Genomic DNA, 21223 nt, shown 5'->3' on the forward strand with positions numbered 1-21223 from the left:
TCATTCACTCATTCATTCATTCATTCATTCTAGTGTCTGGCCTAGTATGGGCCATATATCATTTTAGTCACTGGGTGTACAAAACAGGAACAAAATCCCTGCTCTTCAGAAACTTGTATTCTGGTGGGTGGAGATAGGAAATCAATCAGTGAACAGTATTTGATATTATACTCGGAGTGATAAAGTTGTGAAGAGTATAAAACAGGGTAATACATCAGAGAATGAATGGTGGTGGTTATGGTGGTGAGGGGTCTTCTGGGTCAGACTGGGTTGTCAGGGTCGAACTCTCTGAGGGGAAAATATGTGAACTGAGACCCGCATGGCATCTATAAACACATACTTCAGTAAACAGATATAAAGTTATTGTTATTTGGAATAGAAGGCATCTTTTGAGTTCCCAAATGTCCAAAGTCAAAAAGGAAAGGAACAGTGAGTGATAAGAATATAAAGTGAGGGACACTTCTATTTTAGCTCCTAGGATATGGCTAATGTATTATGTTGAAACGCATAAAATTGCTGATATTTCATCATTTTGACCTACAAAAACAGTAATTCAAATGGTTCAACTCAATAGCTGAAACTGAACAAAGTTAGGGCACGTAGTCAGGTAAATGTTATTTACCGAGGCTTGCCAGGCTTAATTCACTATTTAAGTATTATAAATTGCCCTCATTGCCTAAATCCAAATATGCGTAAAATTTACATAAGTTACATAAATACAAAAAATTTATTGGAAGACTTACAGTGTGTCAGATATGGAAACTAAGTGCTTTCTGGTGTTGCCTCATTTGATCCTTATATAACCTCAGGTACTGCTACCACATGATGTAACAATGAAGACACGGAGGTCCAGAAACATTAACTAACTTGATCCATCATACCACTTGCAAGTGGTAGAGTACCCAAGCAAGGATTTAAACTGAGGAATATCTTCAGAGACTGTATTCTAAGTTCCGATCACTTAGTGTTTACAGGAAAATATGCTTATTCATTTCAAAAGTCAACAATAATTATATCTAACTTGCTGTATTTTCAGGTTTACATAATATTTATCCCCTTTTAGATGTGGAACATTTCATTAGTGCCAAGACTTAAATGATGTGATGTGACCTGGGGCATATGTTTGCATACACACACACACACACACACACACACACACACACATTATATATTAAAGGAGTGTCACACTGCTTGAACAAATATATTCGCGGATATAGCACACATAACAGTGGAGAGGCTCATGTGGATAGTAATGACAAGTGGTGGTACATTTGTTTCTTTATGATCTTAAAAACAAATCAAGGTTAGTCTCAACTACTTATAGTTATTCCATTTCCCTTGTTCTTTGGGCATATGATGCAACCCTGGCCAATGCAATAGGGAACTAAGTCAGCTGGAAGGATCTATGAAAAGTTTGCCTTTATCTTACAAACAGGACAAAAGGTAGGGCACCTTGGGTGTTGGTCTTTGGCTCTCCAGATGCTGTCTTATAAGAAGTGATGCCTAGAGCTGTTGGCATTACAGAAAAGTTAACAGAGAGGCCTGACGCTGCAGAGCCATAAAATTCACTCCAGAACAACTCCATCTCTGAATTTCCCGATAATAATTTTTCCTCATTATTTAAGTCAAAAACTGAGGGAGGTGTGATTACAAATCCAAACTATAACCAGTATCAGCATTTTAGATAGATTCGATTTTATATCTCATCTTCAAAATCAGAAAATATGGTATTAGGAGAACATTTGTTTACTACTTTCTAGATTTTTCTGTGTTCTTTATATATACTTGTTACATAACCAGCCAAGAATAACGCCCTTAAACTTCACAAAAGTGCCGTATTTAAGGTTCTCTGCTCTTTTTTCTCTGACTTGAACGCATGTCTTTTTATTCACGTTGCTCATATAGCTTTTCCATCTGTTTCCTTTAGACCTGAACTATAATTGAAGATATTATTGACGATTACGCCCTTCTAAATTCTTTGTGTTTGTGCATAATTGATCTCAACAATCAATAAAACAGTAAAACGTGCTGCAACACTTTCATTTTCAACTTGCTCCTTTTTTCCTTTTACACAATTTCATATTCTGGGAATATCTTCCCCATGCCCACATACTTTGTACCTCGATGTTCTTAAAAATAACATTCATGGCTTTTAGAGACTCCTTAGGAAATTACTCTAGGACCCTTAAAATGATTGAAGAGGATTAATCTACCTTCTTCTGCACTATATTGGTAGCATCATCTATCCTCTCTGCCTGGATAATTTAAGATATTAGGCCATTGAGCTGCATATCTTACACAGCTCTTAACCTACCAATGTTGTGCAGAGGAGGTTAGATTAAAAAAATTACTTTAAAATACGTTTCTCAGAAAATCTCATTTTGAAAGCATCGGTAAATATCTTGGCCAGATAACCTGATGTGTATTGTAGCTACAAGGTGACAGATTTTATCCACCCTCCCTCCTCTGAAAAAAAAAAAAAAACATAGGTTTTGCTTTAGATTGCTAAGACCAAGCTAATAAATGTGTAAATTAAGTGAGAATACTGGTAGGTTATCCCTAAGACAATGAAAAAGAGCACATTATAACCTCACTGAGTACATGGAAGGACCAAGAATGTATGGCTAGTAAAGACTACTCTTATAACTGTCAAGAGGGAAATCAGCAGGATTAAAAGGATAAACCTTTTGAAAACCTCATCTAAACTGTCTAGTATGGCAAAGAAAAGGGTCATTCCAAGTAGACTTCAAGCTGCATTAACCGAAACAGTATTTTAATGTTGTGGCAGAGGATTTCTGAATGAAGTATATTTTTATATTTTGTCCACAATTTTATGATTTATATTCCTTGGAAGTTGCATAGGCTGACATAATTTATAATTTAATTTAACTGAGGTATTATAAGGCCCACATCTCAGTAAGCTTCAAAACTGCTAATTGGGATAATAGGAAATTACTTGTCTTCTCCCAAATGCCAGTGAAGTAGGTCGGGATAATTAATAAGCAAGCTGACTTTTCAGTCAAAGGAAAACAAGACAGGTCTCATCTGTGTACTTTTAATACCATCCATTTTACACCAAAATGAGTTCAGCCTGTGAAAAATCATAGTATGATTCAGTTAAATAATTGAATTTCAAAATAAGAGAAAACGCAGTCCCACCATGAGAGAACAGATTGACGACTGTTCTAAAGGAGGCTAAATTTACACCTCATAAGCAGGGAAATTGGGAAAAAAATCAATCTAAGTCACCAATTGAGGTACATCTTGCTTTTTAGATTGCTTTGTAAACTTGTAAACATCATATAATATATATTGTATTATATAATGTTAAGGTAAATATAAATGATAAAAGAGGAGTTTGGTTGATGACATAATTCTTCATACGTAAAGCAGGACATAGGCTATATTTTCACATTTTCTTCCACTGCTCCCGCCCACTTGCCTGACGCTTCCTATTTTTAATTTCTTGGTAAACTGAGAGAAAATATTTGGAGCTAGAGACATTAAACTTATTTCCGCTGCAGGTCTGTACTGGATTCGTGCAAATTCCCTTTAGTAGGTCAAAGCGAATGCTGGCCTCGAGCAGGACAGTTAGTAACACCCCACTGCTGCACTTCGGTTGTAACAAGCATAGGTACCTGCCAAGCTATGGGCAGCAGAGTGAGTGCCTGCTCCGTGTGGGGAGGGCACGCCGTCAGTCTGGGACGTGTGGCATGGCCCTCAGGTTCTTTCATGCCTATAATTCTGGCTCTGTGGATAGAGCACCCAGCAGCTCAACGTGAATAAGAAGCCTGGAATACTTGCTCCTAATGGCCAACCTGCGGCAGTCGTGAACACGAAACCCCTTCATTAGACCTTAAAAATTCTTTAGAAAACACTGATTTTAAAGCTGATGGTTCTCAAATGAAGTGTTCAAATTGCACGTCCTAAATGTTAAAAACAGTAATGCAGAAAATCCGTCGTTAGGAAGGCACACATTCTGTTAAAATGCACTGCTCTGCTGAGAATGGTCTGAAGAACACCGACACATCAAGTGGCAAGATTTGGGGGAAAATGCCCAGAAAGAAATGGGGCCCTGAAAGACAGTGTATGGCCACCTCTAGTGAAGCAGATCCGACTGAAATAGCATCAACTGCCCCATGATATTGAACCATAAAGACAAAATGTACAATACTGGATTTATGGACACACTTCCTAGGGTTGTTCGGCCTTATCCCAATTGTTCCACAAAAAAAAAAGAGCCCCTGAAAGAGATGGAAAATACCGAATAACTGCCCACTCAACTCATTTGGGAACCTGAAGGAAAAACCCACCAACTTAGGAGTGCATCTATATGGTAAAAATATATCCAATCAACAAAACAGCAAAAAAGAGACACTGGAAGAACAAACTCGAAAGCTATCTAACTACAGATGCTCTGTGGGCTCGGGTTTTCCTTTCAGGCCCGAGGATGCGCCTTCTCCTTTCCAGTACTCCCTCATACACGGCCAGGAGGAACTGGGAAGTAATTGGCTTAAGCGAAAAAGAGAGCATCAGTGACTTCTACCTGCGGCCATGAGGAGATGTTTTCTGAACAGAATTCTCTAGTCCCAGAATTCTCTAGGGCTGTGCAAATGTCGACACAATTTATTTTAAAATGGCAAAGATAAAGTATTTTCCCCGATATGTTTGTACAATACTGAACAAACCTCACATAGTTATAGCAGTTGTGCAGCACCTGGGTGACAGTTGAAACGAAGTTTCTAACTCATCTTTAAATTTTAGAAAACAATGTACTAATTTTGGTAAAACATCATAACAGTAAAAATGTATTATTATGCTTGCCAGAAGTCCTACAGAGGCCTAACATGGCTCCTAGATATTTCTTCTACCAGACTCTTCCATAATCTCTGATAAATGTGAATGCTGGGAGGCCTTTGCAGGTAATAGATGGTAATTCCCTTTTCCTGCACCAATAGTATAACTTTTGTAATGCTCTTCATGGAGATTATGGCTAAAATACATTTCACATGGAAACTGCTTTAACGTATGAATTTTATCACAAGTGACTCATATTTTGATGGTAGAAGATATAATTTAATTCCCATTAAATAATGCAATGAAGATCCGTACCATAAAAGGAAGTCTACTGTGTTTTTTTGTTAATCATCTCCAAAGTGACCCTCATTTTAAATAAGCCAAGCTTAACACGGGTATGAGGCTCCTGACCTGCTGGTCCTTTGTAAGCTCTGAGTGGTTTTTCCAGTTATGATGAAGAGCTTACAGTAATATATCCCATAGTCAAAGTCTTGTATACTCACAAAATGGGCTGATGGATAGAGTCTGCTTGTATCCTTTAAAAAGAGAAATCTAATGCCTTAGTGGGACCAAACCAGCAACTGTGGTTTCATCAACATTGGCTTGGGACATCTGCACTAACTGGCCCAAACTTCATTTTGAATACAGACATGCAAACAGTTTTTTACCACTACTTTAACACTATTTTCCTGGGGGGGGGGTAATTTTACATTCAGGACTTATAGCCAAACCTAGATTTTCTTTCTAAGTAAAATAACTGAGTTCTAGCCTTTCCCTTAAAATAGGCTGGGTTTCTGGACTGGTGTAGAACATTGATTATAAGCAGATGCTTGGTAAGTCATGTTGGATAAAGAACTTGATAATTAGTAAACATATTCTTAATGCCAACAAGCAGAGGATTACTTAATTGACTTTGTCTCTCTTGAGTTGATTCACATAAATTGAGTTTTACAGTCAACATACATACCAAGAAAGTAAATAAATGCTTTTGGAAAACTGGTTATTTCAACTATTTGGAGTTGACAGAAGTGCTATTTTAAATTTCTTCTTGGAAAAACTCCTCTGAATTTTTCCTTTAAATCTTTTAATGATGGAAAGGGAAGTTGTATATGTATATGAATGTGTGTGTGGGGGTGGGTGTGTGTGTGTTTGTGTTCACTTACATATTCAACCAAGGTTCTGCTAACGCCCTGCTTAAAGCATTTAGTTTCTTAACCCAAACTCAGGGGGCAATGACTGTGGACCAAAGGGATGATGCATGCAAGGGACAAGAAAGTGGATAAGAGGAGGAAGGAAAAGAAATGACTATCATTAACCTTAAAAGGCAAATGGGTAACTGGGGAAAACCATTTGCTCTAAGCTTTGGGTGTTCTGGGATATAGGTTTCGTTATCCATCTTTGTCCCCCATGTTACTCAAGTTCTGAAAGTAAAACACCAAGGGGTACCTAACTTTCTGTGCTGCACGACCATTATTTTAAGAAAAAGGGGAAACAAAATTCTATTTTCTTAAAATAAGAAGTTTGAAAAGGTTAGGACTCTGTGTACACAGGCTAAGCATCTCCAACATACTTACTTTTGTCTCCTATGTTTTCCCCTGCTGCCTCCCCTTCCTCCTCCTCCTCCTCCTCCTCTTCCTCCACCTCTGTGGGCTGCACGTCATCCTGCGGGTCACAGGCACTAACCGGCGCGTTCAGACAGCAGTGGTTGAACCCGCTATCTCGAGGCAGAGTAAAACTTCGAGGCTTGCCCCCATTTCCATTTAACACTTGCATCCTCTCGCTCTCGGCCAAGGGGTACGGCCCATAGTGATCCTGTAGGTGGCACTTCTGAGTCGGAAGAGTGGACTGCCGCCTGTGCTCTGGGGAGATGGCCGCGGAGTCAGAGAAGACAGAATCCTCCAGGGGCAGAGTCTGAAGATAGTGTAATCCAGAGCTTGTCAGGGGCGTCTCGATTAAATCCTGCCAGGAGCGGCGCTGACTGGCTGTCTTGCGAATGGGGGACACTGCACTGCTCCCGGTTACTTCCTGGCGAAACTCCTCATGGGAGGACTGTGACTGAGAGGTCTCTGTGGAAGAGAGCCGGCTGTGTTTGGCTTCCACATAAGGACTGGCACAGCTCATCTGTGGAAAAGAGCCTCTGATCAGTCTCCACAGAAATAATGGACCACATCTGTCAGCAAAGCACACATTAGATTTCCACCAGCTAACATTTACCAGTCAAGTTAATGACTACTAGTCAAGTTCACAGACATCTCAAAGTTAGGCTCTGGCTGATCTTTCAAGGGACTGAGATGTGGAGTGTTTAAATGCAGCTCTACCAGATGCTCATGAAAAATCTAACATATTAACATGCAAAATTTTACAATGAAGCCTAAGAAAATCTGAATGCTTACATAAGAAATATTCAGCAACAACAAAAATCTGAAGTTTTAAAAATCTCGATGCATTTGAAACCATGAACAATTGTTGTCAAATTCATATTTCCGGATTTTATGGAGTTTGGGGGTGAGGGCAAGGAAAGAGGCTTTGGATGTTAAAACAAGATGCCTATAATCAGACAGAACTCCTCCTCTTCCTCACAACTGAGTGTCTGCTCCTATGGGCCCCAAGGAAAAGCTTTCTTAGGGTCTGGTCAATTTGTGGTGCTTTGTAGAGAGTGAAAAATATAGACAGGATGAGATTATATCCTGATGAGGATTAGCATTTGCCTTGACAAATGGGATACTTTTATTCCCAGAATTTCAAGTTGGGGAATATATAACATAGCAAAAAGCACAACAAAGAAAAAGGACTGGCATCAAGTGAGTGCCTTAAAGGACTTGCAGGCGCCCCTGCTGGGGAAAAGGCTTACTCTAGCTCCTGTGCCTAACAGATCTGCCCGGGCTCCTTTCTGGCAGGAGCCAGATTTATCAAATGTGATCTGGCAAACGGGGCTGGGGCTGTGGTCAGGACAAGCCTGGCTGAGGCGAAAGCACATACTGCCCCTCTGGCTAGAGGAGGAGAAGTTAAGTGGCATCTTCTGGGGGCAGTTTATCTTCCCACATGTTAATAACATATAAATAGTTTCCTTCTTAAAATCCCCAAGCTGCTATTATTAAAGAGCTGTTCTCTGAAGCTGCAGCTTCCCTTTCTTCTTCTTTTAGAAATATTTTAAAGGAATTATTCAGGCCCTGATGTTTTAGGGAAAGAGAGAAAACATGAAATAAACTATACCTTGTCACTGACTTCATGATTTCATTTCTATCCCTCATCCTTGAATTCTGTTGCACTCACTAAACTGCTGTATTCATTAAAGAAATGTGCATACATATAGGAACAATTCTTAGGTAATAGACATTGTCATCAAACGTTGTTATTAAAAATGTGGCTTCCCCTTTTAGTTATTGGCCAAAAGTGCCCATTTGTTTATTTCAGAAATATTTATTAAGCACTTAATAAATAAGTGCCAGTGCTGGGCTAGGCCTTGGGTATGTGTAGATCAATCTAACAGGGTCCCTGTTTGCAAAAGGTCCATAGTCTAGTCCAGTGAGCTATTTGTAGTCCCAGATATTCTGATTTAATGTCTGCATCTGCATTTCTAAAATGTTCCAGAGGTGATTCTTATGCACAGCCAAGACTGAGAAGTGGCCTCAAATTATATCAACATCTTGTGTAGTGCTTTTCTTATTTAAAATCCTCTAGAGTAATATGGAGGTGTAATTAGGTTGGCTGCTGTTGTCACTTAAATAAAGCTTCCATTTCCTATGTGGAAGACTCAGTCCCAAGATAGGCAGAATTGACTCTTATGATGCCATAACCATGTAATATATTGTCAAAACTGGGACACTACTGAGATGCTCTTAATAATTCTGATGGGAAACGGGCATAAAGTGGGATAGTCCCGAGAAAACCAGGACAGTTGTTTAGCCCATTAAAAGATTAAAGTATAGTCTATACACAGAATAATTTATACAGGTTTAAGAAGCCTGGAGTACCATATAAACACATACACTAAGCCAGACCCCGTGACTGTCTAAAAAGCTGTATGTCAAAACATGTGTTCAATATAGATATAATATTAATTTTTATGAATTGTTTCTTAAGGACACAGGAATGAACTTTATTAGTGTAGGAATATATAAGGTCCATTTATATATCTTTTTCTAAGAAAATTTTTTTTGTTGATGACATTTCTGTGAAGGCTACTCTAAAAATAGACCTGGGCAGATATTTATTATGCCTGGAAACTGTGGTGACTATTTCTCCTCATTAAACAATCTTTGCATACTTAAATTTTTCCCCCTTATAGCTTTTAGATTCCCTATTCCCTATTTTCCTTCCTCTTAGGAATCCTGAGGTCCGACATGCAATTCACTACATAATTGTTTTTAATGAACGAAGGGGTATTCCTGGTCAAAGAATCTGATGCCAAATTATGGTAACATGCCTGTTGACAACTTACAGAGGGAGGCCGCGGGTATGTATCGTAGGGGGGTGGAGGGCTGTCCTGTTTGGGTGTTGATGGAGTATCCGCTTCTTCCTTGTCACTCTCACTCCAGTAATCTGTAAATTCACACACATAGATACAATAACATTCTATTAAATGTTTCTAGCCATATTTTCAGGAACATACACTACCAGCTAACACAAGGAAATTTAAATTCCACTCCTACACCCCGTTCCCCAGCACCTCCTACTCCAGGCCCACCAGCTTTTATTTTCGGCTGGGTTTTGAGGAAGAAGGAAGAGCACAATCACCTAATTTCAACCTTTAAAGCAAGCAATTATATATACATAGCTACAATTTTAAGGAGTTAAGAAACAGACACTGCATTAGCCAAATCGGGTTTAGGGTGCTTTAGATTCCAGGCCAATTTATCCTGAACCTTTAATTAATGAATGATATCACACGATGCCCCTGAAAGGTGTACCATTTTACCCTAAAGATGAACACTCAAAGAAAAGCAATATATATATATATATATATATACTGCTGTAGATCTCTACAGATATAAACAGCTCCAAAAATAATGTTCTCAATTCTCTTTTCTGGCTTCAATTCACTGGTTATCTAACAATCGCTGTTTCCAGAGTCATGCTGACATGAATCTCTATAACACCATACTCCCACCTCTACTTGGAAACACATGGCAAATCTTGATTCTTGCCAAATGCAAAAGGGCAAATTTGCTGATGTGGGCCGCAAGTTCCAAACTTCCAGAACTACTTAAAAGGGTAGAAAATGTAAGCCGCTAGATTTGGCAGACCTCAGACAAGAGGGAAGGAAAAAAACTCTGAGAGAGAAATCAGTTGAGTAAGTGAAATACAGCACAAAGGCCAATAATCAGAACCTGTTCCACTAATATCTTAACCACCCTTAACTCTAGGTTAATTCTTTACAAGATTTACAAGGAAAAACCTACAAGTATTACCCATATGAATCTCAGATGATAAAAGAAGAGAAAAAATATTAAAACATATGTTCCTTATTCCTATGAAAATCCAAATCACAAAAGAACCATCATAAGGCCTAAATGATATGCAGATTTAGGTGAAAAATCATGGCACGTCTTTTTACAGGAACCCCTCTCCACCCAGGAATTCCTATACTGTAATATTTATATACATTTTCCTTGTGGTGCTTATTAATAAGCATAGCTAACATTTACTGAGTACTTACTATATATGCTGAATAGAAAGTAGTAGAGCTGGGATTTGAACTAAGAAATCACCTTGCCCTAAACCTTGAAGGTACTCTTTTGTATGACATAGTGGGAAAATTTAATTTGACATATATTCAAGATGTTTTTTCAAAAAAATTTTAAAGATTTTTATTTATTTGGTAGAGAGAGAGAAAGAGAGTGAATGCACACACGCAGGGGGAGCGGGAGGCAGAGGGAGGAGCAGGCTTCCTGCTCAGCAGGGAGCGGATGCAGGACTCAATCCCAGGACCCTGGGATCATGACCTGAGCGAAGGGAGACACTAAAGCGACTGAGCCACCCAGGTGCCCCTATTCATGATGCTGTAAGCCCCCCTCCTCCTGCTGCTCTATGACTCTGGCTATCGTGAACAGCAATTCTTCAGCAACAGAGATTATTATATTCAGGCCTCAAAATACAAAAACTTTGAAAATGCTATTCCTACTTTAATTATTCCCTTTGACGAAAAGATAAGCAGAAACTAGTTAATCTAAATTTGTGTCTGGTATTTACAATGGACCATGCTGGTGACAGCCAGTATAATAAGTTTCCCCTCAAATATGAATTGATGCAGTTGCCTAGAGATGTACCCAACAAACAATGGTGGGGAAAGCATGAACTATATAGTTGGGTAGATGTACGTTCAGTTCTTGGCTGTACCACTTAGCATCTCTGTGCTCTTGTGATGGTTACTAAACCTGAGTCTGTTTTGACATCTGTAAAACGGGGCTGATGATAATCGCCTTTCAGAGTTGTGTGTATGTGTGTGGATGGTACTAAATGAGGTAATATATATTCAAGTGCTTCACACCTTGATAGCACTCAATAAATATTAGGACCCCTGATCTTCTTGGGTGGATCTGCAGGTAGCATGCTCGGATAGTCTGACCCAGATCACACAGGAGATAGATGCCTTATGTTTATCTTCTTGGACATTAGGGTTTGTTTGTTTGTTTGTTTGTTTGTTTTCTTGTAGCAAGTTTCAGCGATGATAAGTGAATTCTGAAGCTCTGGGATCTGGGTTAGATAGTTTTGTGGGAGCTTGAAATACTACAGGGAAGTCATTGCTGGAGGTGAAGGGACTCAGCACCCCCCCCCCCAAGCAGTGGTTTACCAATATCACTCTGTTTTTACCCTTTCCACTGTTTCATGAAACTGTGGCACCTGTGTTGAGTTTCTCCTTGACCTTTGCACTGATACCTTGGGGGTCTCAAGGAATTAGTACCGCAAGTGATCCTTATTAGCATGTTGATAAGGAGATGATTGCCATTTTATCCAATTCTCCATAGCTATCACTACAAGTGACAGATGTGTTCCGGAGAGGAACATACACAGAAAATTCAATCATGGTTTACTTGGGGTTTGTGTGGGAAATCACAGGCACACCGTTTGCTCAGGGGCTGAAACCAGTTTGGTTTGCATTCTAAGAGCAGATTAATTTATTTTTCTTAGCTTTTTATTTAGTACAAAATAAATGGAACTGTTAATGTCTCTTGCAGTGATATTCAATTTTATAAGGAACTAATCATGAATAAACAGTGCTGTCAATAGAACAGGAACATTTTCACTTTACTTTTCATGTTGATATAAAAGGATAATTTGAAAAATGACTTTTTCGTCTAAAACTACCAAAAAATACAATATATTTCGTTTATTTTTATCTGATTAAAGCTTTAGAATGACCTTATGTATGACAGAAAATAATGTGTCGTGAATGTCTGACTTGAAGGTGGAAAAATACAGAAAAATGATTAGCAGACAATTAGCCAAACTGTGATCTTGGCATAATTCAGTGTAACCCTGTTTTCTTTAAGTACAACAACAAATAATGAAAGAGAAGCCCACATCCTTTACACTCCCATAGCTACAGATAGCAATTCACCAAACTTTTATTTAAATCAATGCAAGAGTCACTTCCAAGCTGCACTGGATACTTAAATAAAAAGTGCTTGGCAGTTACTCCTTTGCATGTTTGTGAAAGATTCCCAACCCTCAAAGAGCTATATTTTGTATGAAGTTTAATGTTAGTGCTGAGAATGGTACTCGGGAGATGTCAAAGAACTGTACAAAAGCATGGAGTAGACACACGTGTCCAGTTGTTTTCTATATAGACTATACCATGAGACCTAATTATGCAGAAGGTTAGAACTGTCATATGTTTCTGATCTATGTCGGAGTGCCTGAGGAATATACACTCTATGTGGAAATCCAAATTATTTCAGAGATTCTGGTTGCGTTGTGCTAGCAAGAGAGAGGTGAATTATTAACTATTAGCTTCTATCAATAAATGCCTACCACTCCAGAAGGCACTAAAATATATACTCACATGACCAGGGCAGCATGAATCCATGGACTGAATACTTTTTGGAACCTGCATGTGCAATATAACTTACCAGTTCTTTAATCCACAATGAAATTCAACTATATAATACCAAGTATGAAGAAAACTCACTAAAATCAAGACCATGCTAAGCTCAAAGTGATAAAATATAGGAGTTGAACCTGAAAATCTAAGATTCCTTATTCATGTAAATTACATTTTTTCAAAGATTCATTTTCCTGTCAGTACATTGCTCACTTTTAATTCTTGCATCTTAAAAAAAAAATCAGAAACAAATCTGTATGCACCTATAAAGAACTGTTTTATGACTTTAAAACAATGTGAAAAGGAAGGCTGATATATCTTTTTTTTAGTACTCTTAACACAATTTTAGGCCTATAAATTAAGTTGAAGTATGAAAGTTTTATTCCTTAAACAAACTTTTAACAATGAAGAAATGTGGCTTAATAACCGGCCTGAGACTTCCTAGTCCTGGCTGGGATATGCCTGTGCACACTGACTTGATGGAGATTGCTTCCATGTTATTTGCTGCTTCCACTCTCAGGACTGCTTTATTTTGTTACTTCCTTAACTCTACTACTCATTCTGGGAGAAAGAGTTCGAATAATGGAGTCGACATAAAGCCTTTTCCCATTCCCCTCCTGGAAGCAATCTCTCCAGCCAAATTTCCATAGAACTTGATTTGTACTTTCTTACATTTCATTTTCTGTATTATATTAAGAGTGTCCTTTCTACTAGAATTCAATGCAATTTCAGGCAGGATGGGTGCCTATTTCACCTTAATTTAATCAGAGTGCTAGTTGAAGGCATTACACTGAAAAGCTTCATATTGAATAAAATATCTTCCCTTCTCCTCCGCTGCTGACTTTACATCAGGCTCATGACCACTTCCTCTAGCATGTTATTTCCTCATTAATCCTGCCTCCTTTGCAGGTTTTTTTTTTTTTAATTTTGCATCCACTTAGCAAATTTTTTAAGTCAGCTGCATGTTGTACAACCATTAGGAGTAATTTACTTTATGTTGTTCCTCAGTTTTTCTTTTTTTGGTTTTGTTGTTCTTTAATTTTTCTTAAGCAATTTCAACGGTGTATCTTTGAGATCCTCAGCAAGATGATATATTCCTATAGGCAGGAACCACGTTTTGCTATTTCTTTGAAATCTTCCTGCCCTAACTCCTCACCCTTCGGTGTTCTACCCATCCTGATTCCCTCACTCAAAGGTTCTAAACCAGGGGTTGGTAAACTAAGGCCTGCAGGCCAAATGAGCTCTGCCTGTTTTTATATGGTCTGTGGATCAAGAATGGTGTTTACATTTTTACATGGTTAAGAAATCAAAGGAAGAATATTTTTTGAAATGTAAAAAATGATATGAAATTAAATTTAGTGTCCATAAATAAAGCTTTATTAGAGGCCAGCCACATCCTTCCTGTGTGTACAGTTGCTTTTGTACTGGAATGGCCGACTTTGACTAGTTTAGACAGAAATCTTTTGGGCATGCAAAGCCTAAAATATTAACTACTTGGCTCTTCACAGAAAGCTCGCCAACCCCTGCCCTAAACACTTGCTGACAGATTGGTTTTGGGATCTAGTTATCTTCCTTAGATCTTTCTAACCTTTAGCTTTTAGATGTTTAGAAAAGTTTTGGCTGAGGTTTTGCTCTGAGAGGAAACAGAGGTTTTTAGAATCTCCACATAAACAAATAGGCTATGCCCACTGGAGACACAACTAGAAATATGTTTGTATATATATCAATCCGTGGAATTTCTCTGATTTGAGGAAGTCTCAAAAGATTTCCAAAACCTGTTGATGCTTACAAGGGATGTACAATAAACACTTTTTGGAAATGTAAAGCAACTTCGGAATGGTGACCACAGCTTTCAGTAAAATTTTAATTCTGCATAATGACATAGTCTTTTGTAAATCTGAGGTCAATACCGAGGCAAGATCATAGAGTAACAGATGAACAGAACTGAAGATCATAACCAATTGAGATAATTTATGGAAGAAGGGGTCATCCATCTGAGCTCTTTGCATAAAAGTCCACTTAAGTGTCTATGAAACTGCTAACGAGAAAAAAACAATGCACTAACAAGGACCTGAACTTTGGTCAGTATTTAGGACCAATTATAGACTTTCTAAGATTTTTTTCCTCCATTACAAGTACACTGAGAGAGACAGCAACAAAATACATACTAGGTGCTCCAAAAATGTCAGCGTTTATTCCCCATCTGTTTAGTTTACTAAACCTTGCCTATAAGATGCTATGGTTTGGATTCAAAGTGCCCAGAAGAGAAATTAGCACAGCCTGATGTATGCATGTTCATTCAAATGATAGTACTGAATCACTGTATAGGATAACAGCAAAACAAAACAAAAACCCCACGACTGTAAAAAAAATATTCCTTTACCTTGTTCTTGCTTAATCCTCTCTCTTTCTGCATATCCTGCAGTCAGCATATTGATTCTATTAAGCCACCTGAAAAAACAAATATTAAAATCAGTAATATTGCAACTTAATTTCTTATATTTTACTTCTTAAAAATATTTAAGAATAAAGAAGATGTGGTATATATATATATATATATATATATATATATATATATATATACAATGGAATATTATTCAGTCATAAAAAAGAATGAAATCTTGCTGTTTGCAATGACATGGATAGAGCTGGAGTATATTAAGTGAAATGAGTCAGTCACAGAAAGACAAATACCAAATCATTTCAGTCATATGTAGAATTTAAGAAACAAAACAAATGAATGAAGGGGAAAAAAGAGAGAGACAAATCAAGGAACAGACTCTTAACTCTAGAGAATAATCTGATGGTTACCAGAGTGGAGGTAGGTGGGGGGGGCGTGCTGGGTGAAATAGGTGATGGGGATTAAGGAGTGCACTTATCATAATGAGCACTGAGTAATGTAAAGAATTGCTGAATCAATACATTGTATACCTGAAACTAATAAGATGGTATATTAACTATACAGGAATTAAAATAAAAAACATTATTATTATTATTTTTAGAGAGGGAATGGGGAGGGGCAAAGGGAGAGGGAGAGAGAATCTTTTTTTTTTTTTTAAAGATTTTATTTATTTATTTGACAGAGAGACAGCCAGCGAGAGAGGGAACACACTCAGGGGGAGTGGGAGAGGAAGAAGCAGGCTTCCAGCGGAAGAGCCTGACGTGGGGCTCCATCCCAGAACTCCGTTACCACGCCCTGAGCCAAAGGCAGACGCTTAACGACTGCGCCACCCAGGCGCCCCAAGGGAGAGAGAATCTTAAGCAGACTCCAAGCCCAGCATGGAGCCTGACAAGGGGCTCCATCTCATGACCCTGGGATCATGACCTGAGCTCATATCAAAAGTCAGACGCTTAACTGACTGAGCCACCCCAGTGCCCCAAAATTACAAAACTTAATAAAAACATTTATTTTAAGATGTTTAAGAATATATGAGATAATTCTACATAAAAGATGTGTTCTTGGCTACTCTTGACACATGGAGTCTTCAATGAGCTAATTTGCTGTAGTACAAATTGTTCCCACACTAAAGATGCTATTTTGATAGAAAAGTCTTAGGCAAACCTGTTAATATCTGTAATATAGAGGGTTTTAAGATGATCAGAACCCTATTAATTCTGTTGCTCCAAATTTAGAAGCACTCCAAATATCACTGCTGGTTGTGTCTTCATAACAAATGCTCTTTTACAGATACTTAATATCATACAATATATACTGACGAGGGAGAAAGTTATGGACTTTGCCTGTCAAAATAAATTTTACTATGAAATATTAGTTTTGATGAAGGTCATTTAAGTTTAATGATCTATGGGGAAACCCATGTCAGGAGTACTTTGGAAATTTGTCTCTAAATACAAGAGTATTAGGTTTTCTAAAGACAAAATGAACAAACATAATTTTAACCTCTCTTCAGATCCTGAAAATTTATCTCCACAAACAATAGTAACTTAAAAATAAATCTTTCCTCTCTCAGGAGTGCTGCTACTGCCAGTGCGGGGGCCTGCACTGTTTCAATCTCCATCTTTTGTCCCACCAGGTCTCTCCCTGTGTTCATTATTCCAGCTGTTTTCACTGCATCAGATTATCGAATCAAAAAATCTTTAAATTAACCTGACAATTCCCCATTGGTCCATTCTGAGCTATGATCCATATACTTTCCCAAATCAGAAATTAAGGAAGAACCCCCCCTTCCAAACTACCTTAAGTTTGGAAGCAATAGTATCGTTAATGTCATTAAACTGTGGAATAATCTGATCAAGATACATTTTTAAGAAAAAATTGTGTTTGAGATTTTTTTCTCCCAAGAGTTTATCTCCTGTGTCAGATGGAAGACGATGTGCTTTGAAGTGAGTCATGTATTTCAGCTTTTATGCCCAGTGGTATTCACTGTGCAGCAGACTGTTAGAATATCTTGAAAATGGAGGAAAGTTGTGTTTCTCTTTGACAAAATCACAACTGTGGAAAATTAAGCTTTAATTTTAAGAATAAGTCACCTAAAGCTCAACTTTATTTTGATAATTACAATGTAATTATCACCGCAAGTATTTTTGGGAAGTGAAGAAGAGACTGGAACAGAAAGGGAATAAAATAACGACTGATCAAATAAATTCAGTAGCACAGAGTACACTCACACACTCCAGAAAATTACAAATGATAAGAAGTCAACTTTATGATGAATAACCTTTAAAAAATGACTCTAATCACCAGTAAAGGGTCAAAATTGAAATTTAGTCTATATGTCATTTGTAGTGAGAAAGGGGTTGAATTTGTACTACAAGACAACTTTTAGCACTCTTGAGAAAGACTTGCTTGGTGTTTTGTGGGTGAAAATGATGGTAAGAGCACTAGAGGAACATGTATTATGAGATTTTAATCCAGTACCTCATACTGACTATTTTAAAAAACATCACTGAATTTTCATTTTGTCAGAAGTTTAAAGAACAATGAAGTCTTTATGAGATGAATCAGAGAACTAAAAAGAGGCTGCCTTGATTTTTCAGTTCAACAAATTTACTCAGTGCCTGCTATATGCTGAACAATGAACTATGTTTTAGGGGCACAAAAATGAATAAGACATAATTCCTGTCTTCATTGAGTTCCAGAATTGCTAAATGTCACAAAACAATTGAAAAATTTTGACTGCTTTTAGGAAGAAAAATTCTGTTCATGATAAAAACTCTTCAGAAAGTGTGTGGCTGACTCAGGCCAGTACGTACAGTTGTTGGTGCTGCCTTGGTTAAACTTGTCCTTAAGGCCGCAGCCCTAAGAGGCTTACCTATATAGTTGTTGCAGTATAATTTGGTATTTATAAGCCATTATAAACAGCAGATATATGTGCATTAATGGAGTCAAGAAATATTTAACGAGAACTTATGTCTGCTAGGTCCTGTTCCAAGCACCAAGGATGCAGAGAGAAACAAAACAAAGTATGTGCCTTCACAAAGCCTCCACCTTAGTGGAACACATGTCAAGTTAGTATCAGTGCCATTTACACAAAAATAGCTAGGTAAAAAATTAGAAAAGTCAGAAGTGCTAGGAATGGGGGGCAGCTATTTTAAGAAAAGCCGGTTAGGGATACGAGCACTGAATTTAGTGATGGGGAAGTGCTTTAATATTAGGTCTACATTCAGCACCTTACTATAACACTAAGCTTTTAAAACAAGACAATATAGGTTAGGGGATATTGAGACTAAAGTGAACAATCCCATGAAGGTGTCAATAACTAACAGAGAATAATGTATTAAGAGGGAAAAAATGAGTAAGAACTATGGGAGAAATGTACAAAAAGTAATTACCAAATAGAAATGGGTGAATCCTCACAATTAAAAGGACCTATGTGCTGACACTATAAGGAATATATAGACCAAATGAATTCAGTAAATAAGTCTCAGAATACTTGAGAAACATGATATTTTGTTTTCTTCCCACAGATTTCACAAAGACTGGCAATTTCTTTTTTCATGTTTCAGTGCTCTTTTTTGAGGAGGAAACAGATGGATGGTGGTGGGGGCCTCAAAAGTGTTTTTGCAAATTACCTCACAATCAAACTTACAGCTGCTCAGAAAATAGGTGAGATTTGAATATTCCACGTGTATATATACATATATATGTATGTGTATATATGTATATATACATACAATTGGGTACATGTATATATATGTATATATAGGTATATGTAAATTTGAGTATATGTATGAGTGTGTGTTTCTGTGTATACACACACGCAGAGATTTTATACAAGAAAATTAAATTTAAGTACTTTTTTATTTCAATTACAAGGTCCTGCCTGTCAAAACTCACACTGTATTTTTAAAATACAAATGCTACTGCTTTAGAAATTAAGAAATAACCAGACAAGCTTATATTTATATTATAATTAGCATAATTATAATATTATAAATATAAAATCTCTTTAAGACTTAGGTACATTCCTTTAAAAGATTATATATAGAATGAACCAATGCCCACATTATCTTGCTGCTTTGTAACAATCAGGCTACTGAACAAAATTGTTGGGGGGCATCTCTCCCACCACTAATCCTCTGTTTCTTTCCAGCACTGACTTTCCTTCCTATTAACAAGTAATTTCTAAAAATTTGCCTATTCAAAGTAGACATTGGGAATATGATTATCAAAAAAGAAAAAAACAATAAAAGTCCTTTACACTTAAATTTTTAAAAAGATTCAGCATTTCAGGACAATGTATTTCTGAAGGTTATAGCGTACCATAGCAAGGCTCACATAAAACAGCACTCTTAAATGTATAATGTGGAGATGACATATTTGATCAGATACATTTTTTTCCTTTGACTCATTGCTTAGAAAAAACAAGTTTGGGTTTGGTTTAGCTTCTTCTATGAGATCCTGAACCAGATACATCCATAGGAGTATTAGGGAAGAATAGTGACATGACACACTTTTGAAGTTATTGCTAATACAAGGCAGGGAGTGGAGACCAGGAATGGTTTTATAGTTCATAAAAAGGCATTTTCTATGCCTAAAAAGACCCTGACTAACATGTAAACCCTTCATACTCATCCCAAGGACAATGAGCTCAACATGTGATAAAACAGGTAGTGAGTAACTTGAAGAGTAGAATTATAAAATTATTAAAACACAAAATAGAGTATTACAACCTCCCCCCCACCTCATGAACATGTGAATAAACATTTTCATTTTGAGAACAAATTAAGGAGAAAAGGCTCTCCAAATTCTAATTGCCTAGTGTGAAATTTCAAGAATGGTAACATAAATCAAAAGAAGATTATGGGAAGTACAAGAAAGACTCAGTTCCCTTATTAATAATAAAATATTTTATCAAGTGTTCTCAACACTTGTTTGACATTTCCCTGTGTTCATATCCTTGCTTTGGAAAACCACGCCTTTACTCCCAAGAGTCAAAAAACCAAGATTATTTATAAAAGCACATTGAAGTGTTGCACAATTTTCTGCTTAAAAATATCTGAATACTGGGGCGCCTGGGTGGCTCAGTCGGTTAAGTGTCCAACTCTTGGTTTCAGCTCAGGTCATGATCTCAGGGTGGTGAGATGGAGCCCCACGTGGGGCTCCCCACTGAGTGTGGAGTCTGCCTAAGACGTTCCCTTTCCCTCTTCTCTGCCCCTCCCTGCCCTGTGCTCTTGCTCTCTCTCTCTCTCTCTCAAATAAATTAATCTTTTAAAAAATACCTGGGTACTAAGTTTTTGGAGACACACAAAGAAAGGTAAATGGGTTAAGAGCCCAAACTGTATAAAAAGAATATATATTGCCAGCAAACACTTAAATAGCACAATTGAACAGGGATTGTTCTAAGCCCTTTATGTGTGCTCATTTGCTCCTCACAATAATCCCTTGGGTGGAGATAGTTATTACGTCCATTTTTTAAAAAGGGATCAATACCTGGCATAAAGAGGTCCAGTTCTACAGCCAAGGTCATATAGCTAGTAAGTGCGAGAGCTGGGATTTGGACAGTCTGGTTCCAAAGTCTATGCTCTTAATCACTATGCTATGCTGCCTCTCCCTAACTGTTGGCAAGTTATATATGTCATATGCATTGCCTGTGGAAGACCTGTGCAAAAGGAAAAATCTGAATCTTAAATCCAATTTCTATAAATCTAGAAATGAGACAGGGGAAAGGAAGGAAAAGGAAGAAAGGATCAAATTCATAAAAGCTAAAGTGGAAACCTGGAGCAGAATGTTGTAGATGATGGAAATACATATATATGTATAAAATATTGCATGTATATGTAAAAAAATATATATTTCTCCCTTCGCCCCCAACAGCCCCATATAACCATGTAGCCATCTAATCACTTGGAGGTATAATATCGTCCAGTGATAGAAGAAAGATGACAAAAGAAATACTAACTTTGCTTAGGACAGAATTA

The 21223-nt window shown here is 37.5% G+C and overlaps 1 protein-coding gene and 1 long non-coding RNA gene across 9 annotated transcripts in view; one reads left to right on the plus strand and one right to left on the minus strand.

The window, feature by feature from the left end:
* The window catches only part of LOC123797216 (uncharacterized), a 210469-nt gene that overhangs the window by 37756 nt on the left and 151490 nt on the right, over positions 1–21223 (plus strand). The window lies entirely within an intron of this gene.
* Positions 1–21223, minus strand: part of CNKSR2 (connector enhancer of kinase suppressor of Ras 2) — a 255489-nt gene that overhangs the window by 32277 nt on the left and 201989 nt on the right. For all 5 annotated transcript variants that reach the window (XM_087860268.1, XM_087860267.1, XM_045804992.2 and 2 more), the window contains 3 exons: positions 15225–15292; positions 9239–9339; positions 6372–6918 (listed from right to left, as the gene is read on the minus strand). In XM_087860268.1, coding sequence (XP_087716394.1) covers positions 6372–6918; positions 9239–9339; positions 15225–15292 — 716 coding nt within the window. The remainder of the gene's footprint in view (positions 1–6371; positions 6919–9238; positions 9340–15224; positions 15293–21223) is intronic.

Source organism: Ursus americanus, chromosome X (assembly GCF_024610735.1).
Source record: "Ursus americanus isolate L20-20 chromosome X, mUrsAme1.1.p, whole genome shotgun sequence".
NCBI classification, from domain to species: domain Eukaryota; kingdom Metazoa; phylum Chordata; class Mammalia; order Carnivora; family Ursidae; genus Ursus; species Ursus americanus.